At 44.4% G+C, this 12,924-nt stretch overlaps 2 protein-coding genes across 5 annotated transcripts; one reads left to right on the top strand and one right to left on the bottom strand.

Moving 5' to 3' along the window:
* The first annotated feature begins 411 nt into the window (after positions 1-411).
* Positions 412-3,585, top strand: LOC133924912 (E3 ubiquitin-protein ligase MBR1-like). Of its 3 annotated transcripts, XM_062370649.1 has the most exons (6): positions 412-588; positions 1,111-1,546; positions 1,823-2,591; positions 2,739-2,810; positions 2,965-3,111; positions 3,208-3,585. In XM_062370649.1, the coding sequence occupies exons 3-6, from the start codon at positions 1,836-1,838 to the stop codon at positions 3,340-3,342; spliced, it is 1,110 nt and encodes a 369-aa protein (XP_062226633.1). In that variant the 5' UTR covers positions 412-588; positions 1,111-1,546; positions 1,823-1,835; the 3' UTR covers positions 3,343-3,585. The 3 variants fall into 3 exon arrangements, with proteins under 3 accessions (XP_062226633.1, XP_062226632.1, XP_062226634.1); XM_062370648.1 differs by lacking the exon at positions 1,111-1,546 and having other exon boundaries at positions 413-588; XM_062370650.1 differs by lacking the exons at positions 412-588; positions 1,111-1,546 and adding an exon at positions 618-891.
* A 1,327-nt stretch (positions 3,586-4,912) lies between these two features.
* On the bottom strand, positions 4,913-10,439 carry LOC133924911 (probable protein-S-isoprenylcysteine O-methyltransferase). Of its 2 annotated transcripts, none has more exons than XM_062370646.1 (5): positions 9,970-10,438; positions 8,716-8,959; positions 8,407-8,535; positions 8,111-8,219; positions 4,913-5,232 (listed from the first exon to the last, which is right to left on the bottom strand). In XM_062370646.1, exons 1-4 carry the CDS (start codon positions 10,184-10,186, stop codon positions 8,129-8,131), a joined length of 681 nt encoding a protein of 226 aa, XP_062226630.1. In that variant the 5' UTR covers positions 10,187-10,438; the 3' UTR covers positions 4,913-5,232; positions 8,111-8,128. The 2 variants fall into 2 exon arrangements, with proteins under 2 accessions (XP_062226630.1, XP_062226631.1); XM_062370647.1 differs by lacking the exon at positions 4,913-5,232 and adding an exon at positions 5,257-8,008 and having other exon boundaries at positions 9,970-10,439.
* Between the last annotated feature and the right edge of the window lie 2,485 nt (positions 10,440-12,924).

Below are 12,924 nucleotides of genomic sequence, written 5' to 3'. Positions count from 1 at the left end.
AATAGCAAAACGGACAAAGCGCAATATATATTGTGCATCAAACTGCTTCACGAAAAACACTGAGACTGCTTCACGAAAAACAGACAACAAATGTCTAAAAAAACTAGGGGAAAAGCGCAAGGAACCGAATGGGCCCACCTGTCAGCCCCTCCGTGGGTCCACTCACTCGATCACACGCATGTACGGGCGGCATGTTATCGGGCAGGAAAGTCGGTGGTGGGGGCGGTTCGGAGGCTCCGTTTGAGCCGGCCTTGTTTCCCTCGGCCCGTCCGATCCTAACTTTCGCGCGTCATCCGACGGCGCTGAATGGACCTGTTCCGTGGGCCCCGCCTCCGGTCCCCTCCTGCCCGCCACGCCGGCCCTCGTCTCCCTCGCCGTCGCTTCTCTGTTTAAGTAAGCTTCGCCCCCCGTTGCTCTCTTCTCCCCTTGTGGTTTCGTGGCCATGCGAATATAACAACTCCATCACTTCTGACTTCTTCTCGTCCCTCTCTATTCCTCTCTTCGATTCCGGAGATCGATCCCGTCGCTGTCGTGGCCTGTTCCATTGGAGGAGAATCGCCCGGACAGAGGGAGAGGCTGGAAGGGAAGGTTGGTCTTGGCCGCTCTGCTTTTAATTTCCTAGTATTTTGTTCAGATGTTATGTTTGTTTCTGTTGTTTCTGTTTATTTTCTTGCCTTTGGATTGGTGTTCTTCGTTCGTTCGTCCGTTCATATCCCTCTGCGAGTTCGTGGTTCGCCTTTGGGATTCAGGATGGCAGAGTAAGCCGATACATGGTTCGATCTTTTTAGCCTTTCTTGCCGGGTTCATCAGTAGTTGTTCTGTGTGAGTTTTACGGAAGCATGGTTTGGAAAACCGGTACCGATGTTGGACTGATTTCCTGGGATTTGGAAGGTTGGCGGCTCCATGAAACTTCTTATTTCTTGATCTCTGCAATCCATTTTATTTTTGCAATAGTTTCTTTTTCTGTTTAACCCTCAAAATTCCCTGTTTTTTCTTACGCTCTGTTTTCCTCTTAAAAGACGGGAAGGCTGCGTTTTCCGCTGCATGTTCCAATTGTTTCTGTTGCCTGAAACCCATCAAATTTTTATTCAGTGTTTTATTTCTTTTCAGTTACAAGACGTAGATTCTACTGTATTTCTTCTGGTGTATGATTGAACTATGCATGTAGTGCCGTACGGAATCCGTATATGTCAACCATCAAAGCATCAAGTCCCTCCGATTCCCTCTTATCTTCGAAAAGCAAAATCAGTACACCTTTCGGTTTTGATACAGTTCTGTGCTGTGCCGTGCTGGAGTAGACATGAGCAAACTGACCTTTCGAGAATAGGCACTACTTTCAGACAGAAGGGAAAAAGGTTGCAGTAGCAGCTTCCTTCGGTCGACATAAAAAGAGGTTTTCGCTGTATACTTGTATTATAAGCAGGATCACATATAAGAAAAGCTGCTAAATAAAAGGTACAATACAATTACAGAGAAGATCACCTGCCTGAAGGATCAGAATTATATCCACCTTCATTTTGGTCCTACTGCGACCACACGGTCCCTGGTGATTACTTCTTATGCATGCCTGCTAATACCTAATAGTGCAATTTGAAGATTTTTTTCTTGCAGTTTGAAGTCTAAACAATATTTCAGTTATATTGTAATTAAACCAGGCCTGAGAGGACCACTGAATCAGTAATAGCTGTGTAGGTTCTAAATCAAACACATGGCCTGTTACCACGATTGGCCACTTTTTTGTGTCCAGAATAGATTAACTTCATCAGTTTGACCATGACCACCTTGATTTAATCTGACTTCTTCGTGTCATTTCCGATTTCAGGTGATTACCTGACATGGATGAACACATGGGAAGACGAACAGTCGGTGGCCTTCTCGTCACCAAGGGGGGCTCAATTCTTCTCTTCAGAGAAGACGGTTCGCGCCAAAAGGCTAACACTTGCTGCTCGCGCCACGGTTGTAGCAGTCGGCACTCGGTTGACAAAAGCACAGGCAAGGAAATGCACAGAGCAGCAGTGCCCAATGAATCGACACCAGCTACCCCTCGGAGATCACAAATTTTCAGAAAGCCCAACAGAAAGCCTCCACTGGAAAACAGTGGTTCAGACAGCATCAGCAGGGATGCTGGAAGCCCCTGTAGTGAAACCGGCAACAGGTCAAGAGACACTCCCGGGCGTGATCTACTGGATCGGCTTAAGGAGAGGGTCAATGCATCACGAAAGCGATCATTGAAAAGAGAGAACAGCCCATCATCACCAAATGGATTCAGTGCTAGTTCCTCCACTAGTAGCCGGTCGATCTCAAGGCCATCGCATGCTTCGCGGATAAGAAAAGCAGATGAAGGTGCAAGTGCTGGTGTTGACAGTGTGCACAGAAATGTCACTGGAGACGCTAGGAGGAATTCAGAGAGGAATGACGATGATCTGTTGCTAGTTGAGCATATAACAAGAGACCATGTGTATACTGAAGGGTTTGTTTCTGGATTCATGGCAAGATACAGAAGTGGCCTTCAAGGAGGGCTTTCGTCTCTGGAGGACAGCATTGAGGATTCAAATGGATATTGGCGCTTTGATATGGTAGGAACTGAACAGGTAAGGCATCCTATCGCAGCACAATCTTGCTAAAGTATTGGAGCAATTATATATTCCTTGTAAATTATATGGAATTATATTGTACCTTGCAGCTGGAGCAATTATATATTCATTGTAAATTATATGCAATTATATTGTACCTTGCAGCTTGAAAACTACTTCATATTCAATGATCGGCATATAGGAATGAGGATGGACATCGACGGCATGTCTTACGAAGTATGTCTGAATGTCTGATCCCTTACTCTGACGATGTTGTTAGCTGATTTCCTTCATTACTTCCTCGTCTTCTCCCGTTTCAGTCCACAACATTTTTTGTTTGTCATGCTTTGTTCTTCAGTCGTTAGATAATTTGTGACACTTTGCATTGCAGGAATTGCTTGCCTTGGGGGATCGAATTGGTACTGTGAACACTGGTCTTTCAGATGATGCATTGTCCAAGTGCCTAAACAGGAGCCTCTACATGCCCACAACTTTAGGTTCTCATGAAGACTGTGACAAAAAGTGCAGCATATGCCAGGCAAGTTCATTTGTATCTGATTGTTCTGTAATGGGGTGCTATTCGCAGACCTGCAGCATCATGCTAATTTTTTTCGTTGAATGAAACATTTTTCAGGAGGAGTACTCAGCCGGTGACGAGGTGGGCAAGATGGAGTGTAAGCACTACTACCACATTTCCTGCATACAGCACTGGCTCCGGCAGAAGAACTGGTGCCCTATCTGCAAATCCGTTGCTTTGAATACCAAGTAGCAACGTGTTTTACTATTTCTTCAGCAAAGTGTATAGATTCTTCATGTCTAGACACAGATGGTATTCTCTCTTCTTTTTGACCTTTTCCAGAACAAAACGAATCATTTGTTTGGACCTTCAGACTTCCTTGGTTCTTGGTTTCCTTCAGTTTCTTAACTTGCAGTGAGGACAAGGAAACAGGAAATAACTCTGGTGGAATTTCACTTTGTCATTATTCTACTGTTGAAGTCAGTGTTCAGTTCATGCTCTTTGTGTAAATACCACACATTTTCACCACATTATTTTCAAGGGGTGGTTATTGTTAAGCGCAGATTTTTAGAAACATTGAACATGGATAAGGATTTGTTAGCCGTGTCCAGCTACATCCTATCATATGGGGAGTGGTTGGAGGTTAGACAAATACAGAGATTGACAAAGAAGGTATTAAAAAAATACTCGTACAATGTTCAAAGGGATAGCACTGTTTGCAGGAGACATTTCAGGGTTGACGATTGATCGAATCATGTCAGTCCATCGGATCGCAGCATACGCAGACATGATTTGCCGCTGGTGTTGTGGAGTTTTGCCCTACTGCTTGCGGCAAGCCTGGACAGCACCACTTTCTCGTGTTAGGCCAGATTTATTAAAGGCCATCGGCACTCTCTTTAATAATCACATAAAAACTCCTCCCAAAAAACAATAATCACATATTGCAGTCGCCTCTGTGCCTCCTCTCTAGAAAAAAAAATTCTATGCAACATGTTGCGTATGCTCGTTCCGCGTTAATTTGGAGGTGATGAGACTCCCACTCGACCGGCTCGTCGGGATTAGGGTTTCCTTGTGTCGACAAGGACGCCGGTTGGTTAGATTTTCCTTGATGTTTCTATTCGTGTGTGTGTGTGTGTATATATATATATATATATATATATATATATATATATATATATATATATATATATATATATATATATATATATATATATATATATATATAGTGGTAACACGCTACTTAACCTGTTTTGTTCGATTTCGGAAATAGGGGTTTTTCAGGGAGAAAACGGGACTGATGGAGGGTAATAATGGTGAGCGGGACAGGGGTAAGGAGACGAAGAAGAGGAGCCGGGAGGAGAATGACGAGGAGAAGAAGATAACAAGGATGAAAACGGCAGGAGGAGTAAAAGAAGCAAAGGAAAACTGATGACCACAGCAGTGGCAGGAGGAGGAGCATCTGAGAATGACACCTTTTCTTATCGCTTCTGAGAATATGACTCCTCCAACATTCAAGTAACTTCGATGAGTTTCGATTGACAGAATATGACACTTTTTCGGATTGTCCACATTCCAAAGCTATACATTAGCTAATTACACAATTAGATTTGGGCTGAGAAGCGAATTGTAGAGTTTGCTGTGCATCACAGGAAAAACACTGCAACATGCCATAAAAATGCTACTTAAATTCCATGGAATAGGTTTCTTCTACACGTCTAGAGTAAGCATGCAGTCCGTGCGGATGCGGAGTACACGTTCGACGCACAGACAAAGTTGTGTTCATCGTTTGAAAAAAAAACAGACAAAGTTGTGTTAGAAAATATTTCGTCACAGCAAACATCAAGAAATTAACATTACCTCAAAACTGTTCAGCTCAAATCTAACGAACATCACGTTTCCAGCTGATTGAACATCAATGTAAGGGTAAAAAGAAGCTTGAACTTTACATCGAATGACCAGGGCAACAGTTGCGCAAATTTGCACCAGATTGATGAGCTGATGAATAACTCTGTTTGACTACATACTATAAATATTCGATTTGTCATGTATCGTATACAATCCATCACATAGCTCCTTTGTTTCATATTGTTTTATGCTTTACTTTGGCATATCAATGGTGACAACAGCAATAGTCAAGCATACCTATAACAAAAATCAAGAAAAAATATTAATATCCTGTCTCCGGATTCGAATTGCATTTAAAACTGAACGAGGATGTTTGTTTCCCTAGTGACCACCACACAGAGATTGCAATACATGTTTATGAAGTGCTGATCATGCCACATTCATTCGAATATTAGTTTATTCCCAATCTTACTTGTGGGTCCTGAAAACATTTTTCTTTCTCAAAGTAACCATAAATATAGCAAAATGGATGTGAGCCACATCAGCTAAGAAGCCACGTATAAGATACTAATTTGTAAGATGTCAGCCCACAAGGCTAGGTTTGGTCTTGATCATCAGCCACACATGGTTTCCAAAATAGTACCAAAAGGTGATTTAAATGTCAAATGACAAAAGCTTTAAATGTGAAATTGTGCACAAACAGGTGAAGTATCTGGTAGGGCAGATTACGATATCTGGGTAAGAATAATCTAACATTCAAACTACAAAAAAAAGCTCGTGCTCTTCAAAGAAAATAAACAAAGTTACAAGATTTTTAACGCTATCGTCTTTATCCATAACGTATTCCGCTCTGAGCCATCGACTCCCGCTCCGCCCGGCGCCACCTCCTATTCCTCTCTGGCCACCTCATTGCGTCCCGCCCAGACGCCGCTCCCCTGCACGGGCTCTCCCGGCCGTCGCCTCCTTGCTCCAGCCCGATCGGCCACCGGCGACGAGTGATCGCCACCGGATCCGCCGCTGGGGACTCTCATCGTGCTAGCTGCCGCTCCTAGCCGAATCCATCGATGGCTGCCGCCAGATCTGCCTGCCTCCTCTTTGATCAGGCCCATTGCTCACCCAATCTGCTATCGGGCAACATCGACGTGGGCTACATGCTACGCTCCATATGCTGCTTGCCGCCGACTTGCATGAGCCCCTTTGTCGACGTCAGCCATTGGCCGGATCCGTCGACTCCCTTAGCTGTCGCAAAGGCCTCTCCATGTTGGCATCACCGGTGCTTTCGCCACGTGTCAATACTGTCTGTCGCCGGCTCCCGGAGCCATGGATCATTGGGCTTAATCTAGCATGATATCACAACCAAGTTTTTTTTTGGACGTCACAACTCGTTCAGATAAGATCTATCCCATCGTCATCGGCTCTCTCTCTCTCTCTCTCTCTCTCTCTCTCTCTCTCTCTCTTCCCGTCGGTGTTTTCTTTTGTTCGACGGCTTGTCGCACAACAGCTCTCCTCCCTATGTGCTTTTGCGCCCACGCACTCCTCCGCCCGTGAGCAATAGTGCCTGTCGTCGCCTTCTCCCCTCCAGCAGCCAGCTCGTCCTGATCCGACCAGATTCGCCATCAACAGTGACTCATCCGCGCCACCCCGCGCCCCAATCTGAACCGCGCCTCCCCCGTCGGACGTTGCTCCGCCCATCGTCGCCCCGAGCTGATCTATCGGCTGGCGGCGCTCCCATGGCCGCGTTGTCGTTGCCGCTCCTCTGCCCTGGGTTCCCACGACTGATCCGGCGCTGGCGCTGCCACATCCCTACTCAACTGGATCTGCCTCCACCCCATGCTCCCACGACCAATCTGGCGCCGCGGCATCCCTGCCTGGTTGGATGCGCCTCCGCCTCGAGCTCCTCTCGTTGCTCAGCCCCCGGTCGGCTTCGTCCGACCGACTCTGCTAGTCGATTGTCCTCCCGCAGCCAATTTGCGCCCCAAACCGATCTACGTTGCCTCCCCGCCGGCTCTGCCATCTCTCTCTGTTTCTAATGAAGGTGCCACCGCCTTGCAACCGCTGGCTACTGGCTCCGCGTCCGATTCGGGCTCACCCACCCACAATCGGCTCGCTCGCTTTCCCTCGGTTGGGCTCCTCCGCCGCCAAGCTCTAGCTCCTCCGCCTGCCCCGATCTGCGCCTCGGCTCGACTGTTTTGATGGGCCTCACGATGGAACCATGTCGTAAATCATGTCGTCAATCTGGGCCGATCTGGGCTTCCTCATCAACATCTATTGCTCTTTTATGCACTATTGATTTTGGGCTGGAGCATGTGCGTGCTGTTTTGGCTTTGATGCACAACTTGCTACTGTTGTTTCTACTACTGCTAGTATCCTTGATGTTGCTCGTGTTTGCCTCATATTAGAATCATTCTATCATCACGTATAGTTTTAGTTTTTGTCTTCCATTGCGTCCACCAAGTCTACATCCCTCTTTGAGTTCGTTTGTGCCGTGTGAGTCCACATATTCCTTCATCAATTTTTCGATTTCTTTCCTATCGTTATTGATGCAACAGTACCAGCTAGATCTTTCCGTAACTTTAGTGACAACTTCGTTTGTTGTCTTGCTACTCATCATCTTGGTCTAGGACATTATTGTGTCATCTTGATCTTTCCATAGCCTTAGTGACAACTTCTTTTGTTGTCTTGCTACTCATCGTTGCTTTGTTGCGATTCTCGACCAAGAGCATTCTTTTGTCATCATCATCATGATTCTACTCCTGTGCTTCGCTTAGCACTTCTTCAACTTGATTCAATAGGATTGCAAGACTCCACTCTACGATGACTTTGAAGAGACAATTTTTAGATATATTAGTCTAAGTTTATTACTTAGTGTCATCTCTTTCAAATGCAACGCTATTGCATACGTCTTGCATTTGAGAGTGGTGGGGGGGGGGGGGTCCTTAGGATTTAGGAATATAGAGTCCTTATCGATTACGTATAGATTACTAGAATTCTTATCATGTACTCTCTCATGTACTTTTCTTTCTTTTATGAGAAAGCATGTATCCACCAGTTTTTAATGACATTGCCTCAAGGCCTGACAATTAAAAAAAATGTGATAGAGCAGTTTGTTAAATCTCCCAATCCGAAACACATGATACAAAATGAAAACTTAAAAGTCAAGGATTCAAGGACATACTTTGCAAGTTTGATACTTTCACTTAATAAATGGTAATCCAGAGTGCACTTTCCGTGCGTATTCTTCGTATTCAGAACCAAAGAACTGCCTCAAGAAAAATTCTTCATATCTGCTCTGCGTGAAGGAATCACAAGAAAAACATAGTACATCATAAACCTAAAAGTTTATTACAAAGATGCTCATATTCAACGGGTCATGAACATACTTTAAAGAGGTATGCTTTGAAAAGGTTAATACGAGACGAAGAGCCTAGAACATAAAGTAGGAAAAAACAAAATGTTCTTTCAGTAGGATACGGTATCCGTTTTGAAAAGAATCGCCACAACACCAATACAAATGCAACTGTTGATACTGGATTGCACAGCATAACCTGGGTTCCTACTGCCCATACAAGAAAGCCAGAATACCCAGGATGACGCATAAACCTGTGTAATTAAGCAGAATATTTAGCAAATGAAACTTTCAATAATCTTGCAGAACTACCATCATGTTTGTAGTGCAAATGAAGAGAAGTGATTGAAGAAGGTTAGAACTCTCGCAAAAAATGCCATAACATAACTAAAAATATATAAACAGTAATGCAACGTAAGTAAATAATCTTTTACCTATAAACCCCATGAGTAATCAACTGATGCCGGTCTTCGTGATGAATTCTTATAACATGCGTGAAGGCACGCCCGGCTGTCACAACAGCAAGTTTACGAATAACTTCACCGATAAGCACCATTAGAAGGCCAATATTACTGACAAACCAGTACCCCTTTACTTCTGGGAAGAGAAGAATTTCTGTCAGGTGCTCCAACATTGCGAAACTCATTGCCAAAACATACTGCTTGCTGATAAGAAGTGCTGCATGAGAAGCAGCTTTATTACTAACAACATGGCCAAAAGTAGAGTTAAGATAATGCAAATTCCAATGTAATTACTATGGAAAAAGGACCAAAAAACCATAGACATGACTGATGCTCTTTCATACACTGTTTGATCATCTTACATGCCCAGATGCTAAACAAGGTTTTGAGTGTGTTATTTGAATACTTTAAATATCTCCATTCATCCTACGGTTTTGGTGCATTGGACACTTTGTCCACAAAAGACCAGCACAACTTTGAGAACCCTTCCTACATTGACTGTTGTCATCCTAACCAGAATTCAAACAATTAACAGTTTACAGCAAAACCAACATCAAGTTAAAGTATGCTTTCATCATTGTTTCTGGTATAATAGTGTTTCGAAATGAGAAAGCCACGAACGTTGGTTGACCTTAGTCTCTGTTTTGGCAGGAACTAGGGTGGCAATCCCATACTACATGAGCTAACTAAATGCAAGCTGCGCAAGCCCAGTTCAATAACTATGAAGTCTATACAAAACACATCTATAGTGAATTGTGAAGCAATTAATTAGTTAAATTAAGTTTCATTTGTCAAAACCAACTCCATTGATGCACGTAAATCATACTTTCTAGTTTTCAAATGCCGGCCCATTGAGACAGTGTTCTTATTACCTAAATTCGCTACAGTTAACACCTGGTAGCTTGTTTGTTTAAATTAAACAGATACATGCGCTTATCATAGATTGGACAGTAAAAGCAATTTGCAGACTACAGAAGTGTATAATAAATACTCTGGCTAGGCCAAATGTCAGTTCAAAGCAAAGTGAGAAATTGCCAGGACGCACTGGCACATATTTACTCACGCAGCGATTTCCTTCAACTACTCACTGGAGCGCTAGAATCCGGTAACGAAACGGGTAGCGATTTAGGAATAGTTCAATACCACTTTCGCGTGAAGCCAATTTTCCACGAGCACAGTCCAAGACATGTTCAAATCGCAAGAGAGAGGGAGGCAAGGCTCACTCACAGGTGGCGGTGACGTTGCTTCGGCCGTGGAAGGCGGCGGCGAGGACGTATTCGGAGCCGTGGAAGAAGACCAGCGCGGCCGCGAACTGCCAAGCCTCTCTCCTGGCCGCCATGGCAAGAGTGGGGATCTGGATCGCGAGGATTGCGCTAGGGCTCCGGGGTGCTGCAGTGCTAGCAGGAGATGTTTCGCTGCGAGGGGCGTGGAGGGGATTTCGCATGCGGGGCTTTTTGCTACGCGCCTGTACGGGTAAAGCGGAGCTGATGCCGGCGTCTGAGCTTTTCGGATGGCGGCCGCGGCGGCGTGCCGCGTGTGTGCGCGCCGCCGCGTGCCGGTTCTGTTAGGAGACGCCGGCGGCGGCGAAGGCGAAGGCGAGAGGTTCGCGGCACTGCTGGAGATGGCGGCGCAGGAGCTCAGGTAAAAGCAGAAGCAGAAGGGGCCGGCGCAATGGAGGTGAAGAGAGCTCGGAGAGGTGGGACCGCTAGATGGGGGAAAATGATAGTAGGAGACTTGGTCTCACGCAATTCGTGGTGTGTCACGGGCATTTTTTTTTTCACGTACAATTTTATCCGATTCATGTATATATTTTATAGTAACTTATATCATGTTATGAATTAGATTTAATCCTTAAATGCATAAGATCAGGCTTCATAAGATTTTTTCCGCTATATGAGTGCACCTGGTGTCCAAACATGGTTGAACCGGACCTGATAGCAATGGCAGAAAAATCAGCTATGCATTTTTTCGTAAAAAAAAATCAGATATGCATTTTCGTGTGGGGTAAATTAGTGTATGACAGAAAGTGCCCGTCCATAGACCAAAACGGCATAAAGTTTGAATGGCATGTAAATTACCTAGTGGGTGTCTAGCTAATCAATCCTACAAATTATATTAAATCACAGAACTCATGAAATTAGATATTGAGGGTGTAACACCCTAGCAACCCTTGATTAGCTAACATTGTTGTTTGAAATACACAACAGCATGTCAATTAGAGCATATGTCAGGTTCTTCCCCCGCATAGCTTGATTGCCCTTGACATTTCACTCTTATGCTTTTTCGGAATCATGTTGGAGATTTTACACCATAATCACCCGGCTGGTCAAAGAAGATCATGGCGTTGAGAAAAGTTACATGGCAGGGGAAACCAACCTCACGGATGAAAAAAAAAAACCACCTTAGCCATCTAGGGAAACATATCATATTTTTATAGAAAAATTCTAAAAAATAAATATAGTTACTAATACAAATACAATTGTATCTATATATTTATATCTATTAAATATTTTTCAACGAGTCTTCATCGGGATCCTTTGATGAATGGCAAGCTCCAAATCAGACGTTTGCCCAACCAGGTTCTAGTGGAGCAATAGCACGAAAGCCAATTGTCGGTGACATAGGAACCAGGGGTCCCTGAGTCCCGAGGCCAGAGGCCAGAACAGCAGAGTGCTACGTGGTGTCCTCCCTCGGGGGTTATCTCCCCGAGGTCCGAGAAGACCAAGTTTCGAGAAGAGGGTGCTCGGGGCCATGAACAGTGGTCTTCGAGTACCCGAGTTCCCCGATAACCCAAGAAAACCAAGTTCCGGGAGAGAGTGCTCGGGGCCATGAACAGTGATCCCCGAGTTCCCCGATGACTCGAGATGTTTTGAATTTAGCTTGGTGAATGATTTTAGAATCACTCCATTAGTCTCATAGAGTATTTTGGTACCCTTTTGTGGTCAAAGATTTCACCAGAGCCTTCGCATGCGGCCTCACAAAGTGGCACCGGCAGGGTCTCGCGGTCAAACTGCCACTAGGACCGGTCTAACCGTCAGACATCAGTTTGACCGCCAACATACTGTCTGTCTGACCGTGAGACGCCAAAACCTTTTGTAGGTCGACGATCAGATTGTCATCTTCACGTCGGTCTGACCGCCAACCCTTTAAGGCTGTATGTACTTAGATTACCTTGTCCGGGGTTTCAAATTTCAGAACTCTAATCATTTGGTGGTCTTTTATAAATGTTTTCGAAACACGCCACTGTATTAATTTTTAAGCATACATCATATGCACACTTTTCCATTGTTTGATTATTTTTGCAATGCATTCTTGATTCGTTTAGAAAGCGTTACGCCAGCGGTCCAAGCGAGTGAAGGCGCCGCCGAGCTACTTGAGTTATGTGAGTGCTATGCGGACAGTAGCACGCAACCACCAGAGCAGTAAGACAAACATCTAAACATACTCAACCTACTACTTTGAATCTCGTATTGTATAACTTAATAAATTTTATTTTATGTATGTTTGCATGAGTAGTGAGTCCATTATAGGGTTTTGGTGGGTAGAACCTATATTGATAAATTACATTATCTCTATATTTAGTTGTTGATTATCCATATCCTTATAGCCTTAATAGAATTATTGATGTCTAACTTAAGAGTTATTTGAAATGCTTAGCAATGCATAGATCCTCAATAGAAGTTGACCAATGGTTCCACCATTATTTGCGAGCTTAGGGCCTACTTGTTGTTTACAAACATAATAACAATGGTGTGGGTTGTATGAGATATAAGAATGAGGCGAGATGTGGATGGTGTTAGGGGTATCTTCTGCACCGGTGGAGTTCCTCGGTGTAGTGCGAGAGAGGAACTCGGATGCAATAGACCGTTTGCATCATTTAAGCATCATCCGTTGTTCCAGTTGGCTCTAGCACTTTATGTATTAACCACATGTTAATATAATGGTAAGATAAACTGAATACATCTGTAGTTGTGATCATTTGATCTTGCACATCAACGGTGTGAACGGGCGGGCTTATAGAGACACTTGTGGTTGCTCTGGGAGTAAACCTAAGTGAGCTTCGCATCGAGCGATGTCTGATTAAAATGGTTGGGGCTAATTGGGAAATGTTGGCACGAGTACCTCCTTAGATGGGCCTGTGTGGTCACTCAAGCTGTATAGTACTCGAGTCGTGTGGGTAAA

Source organism: Phragmites australis, chromosome 7 (genome assembly GCF_958298935.1).
Source record: "Phragmites australis chromosome 7, lpPhrAust1.1, whole genome shotgun sequence".
NCBI classification, from domain to species: domain Eukaryota; kingdom Viridiplantae; phylum Streptophyta; class Magnoliopsida; order Poales; family Poaceae; genus Phragmites; species Phragmites australis.
This window is presented reverse-complemented; position numbering and strand designations above follow the sequence as displayed.

What these genes read in the sequence shown, in the direction of transcription:
- LOC133924912 (XM_062370649.1), top strand. Translation starts at nt 1,836, where the DNA reads ATGGATGAACACATGGGAAGACGAACAGTCGGTGGCCTTCTCGTCACC. An exon ending in ATATGGTAGGAACTGAACAG is followed by an intron (nt 2,592 to 2,738) that starts GTAAGGCATCCT and finishes TGTACCTTGCAG; the next exon opens with CTTGAAAACTACTTCATATT. An exon ending in TCGACGGCATGTCTTACGAA is followed by an intron (nt 2,811 to 2,964) that starts GTATGTCTGAAT and finishes TTTGCATTGCAG; the next exon opens with GAATTGCTTGCCTTGGGGGA.
- LOC133924911 (XM_062370647.1), bottom strand. Translation starts at nt 10,186, where the DNA reads ATGCGAAATCCCCTCCACGCCCCTCGCAGCGAAACATCTCCTGCTAGC. An exon ending in AAGCAACGTCACCGCCACCT is followed by an intron (nt 8,960 to 9,969) that starts GTGAGTGAGCCT and finishes CTTCTCATGCAG; the next exon opens with CACTTCTTATCAGCAAGCAG. An exon ending in ATTACTCATGGGGTTTATAG is followed by an intron (nt 8,536 to 8,715) that starts GTAAAAGATTAT and finishes TTAATTACACAG; the next exon opens with GTTTATGCGTCATCCTGGGT.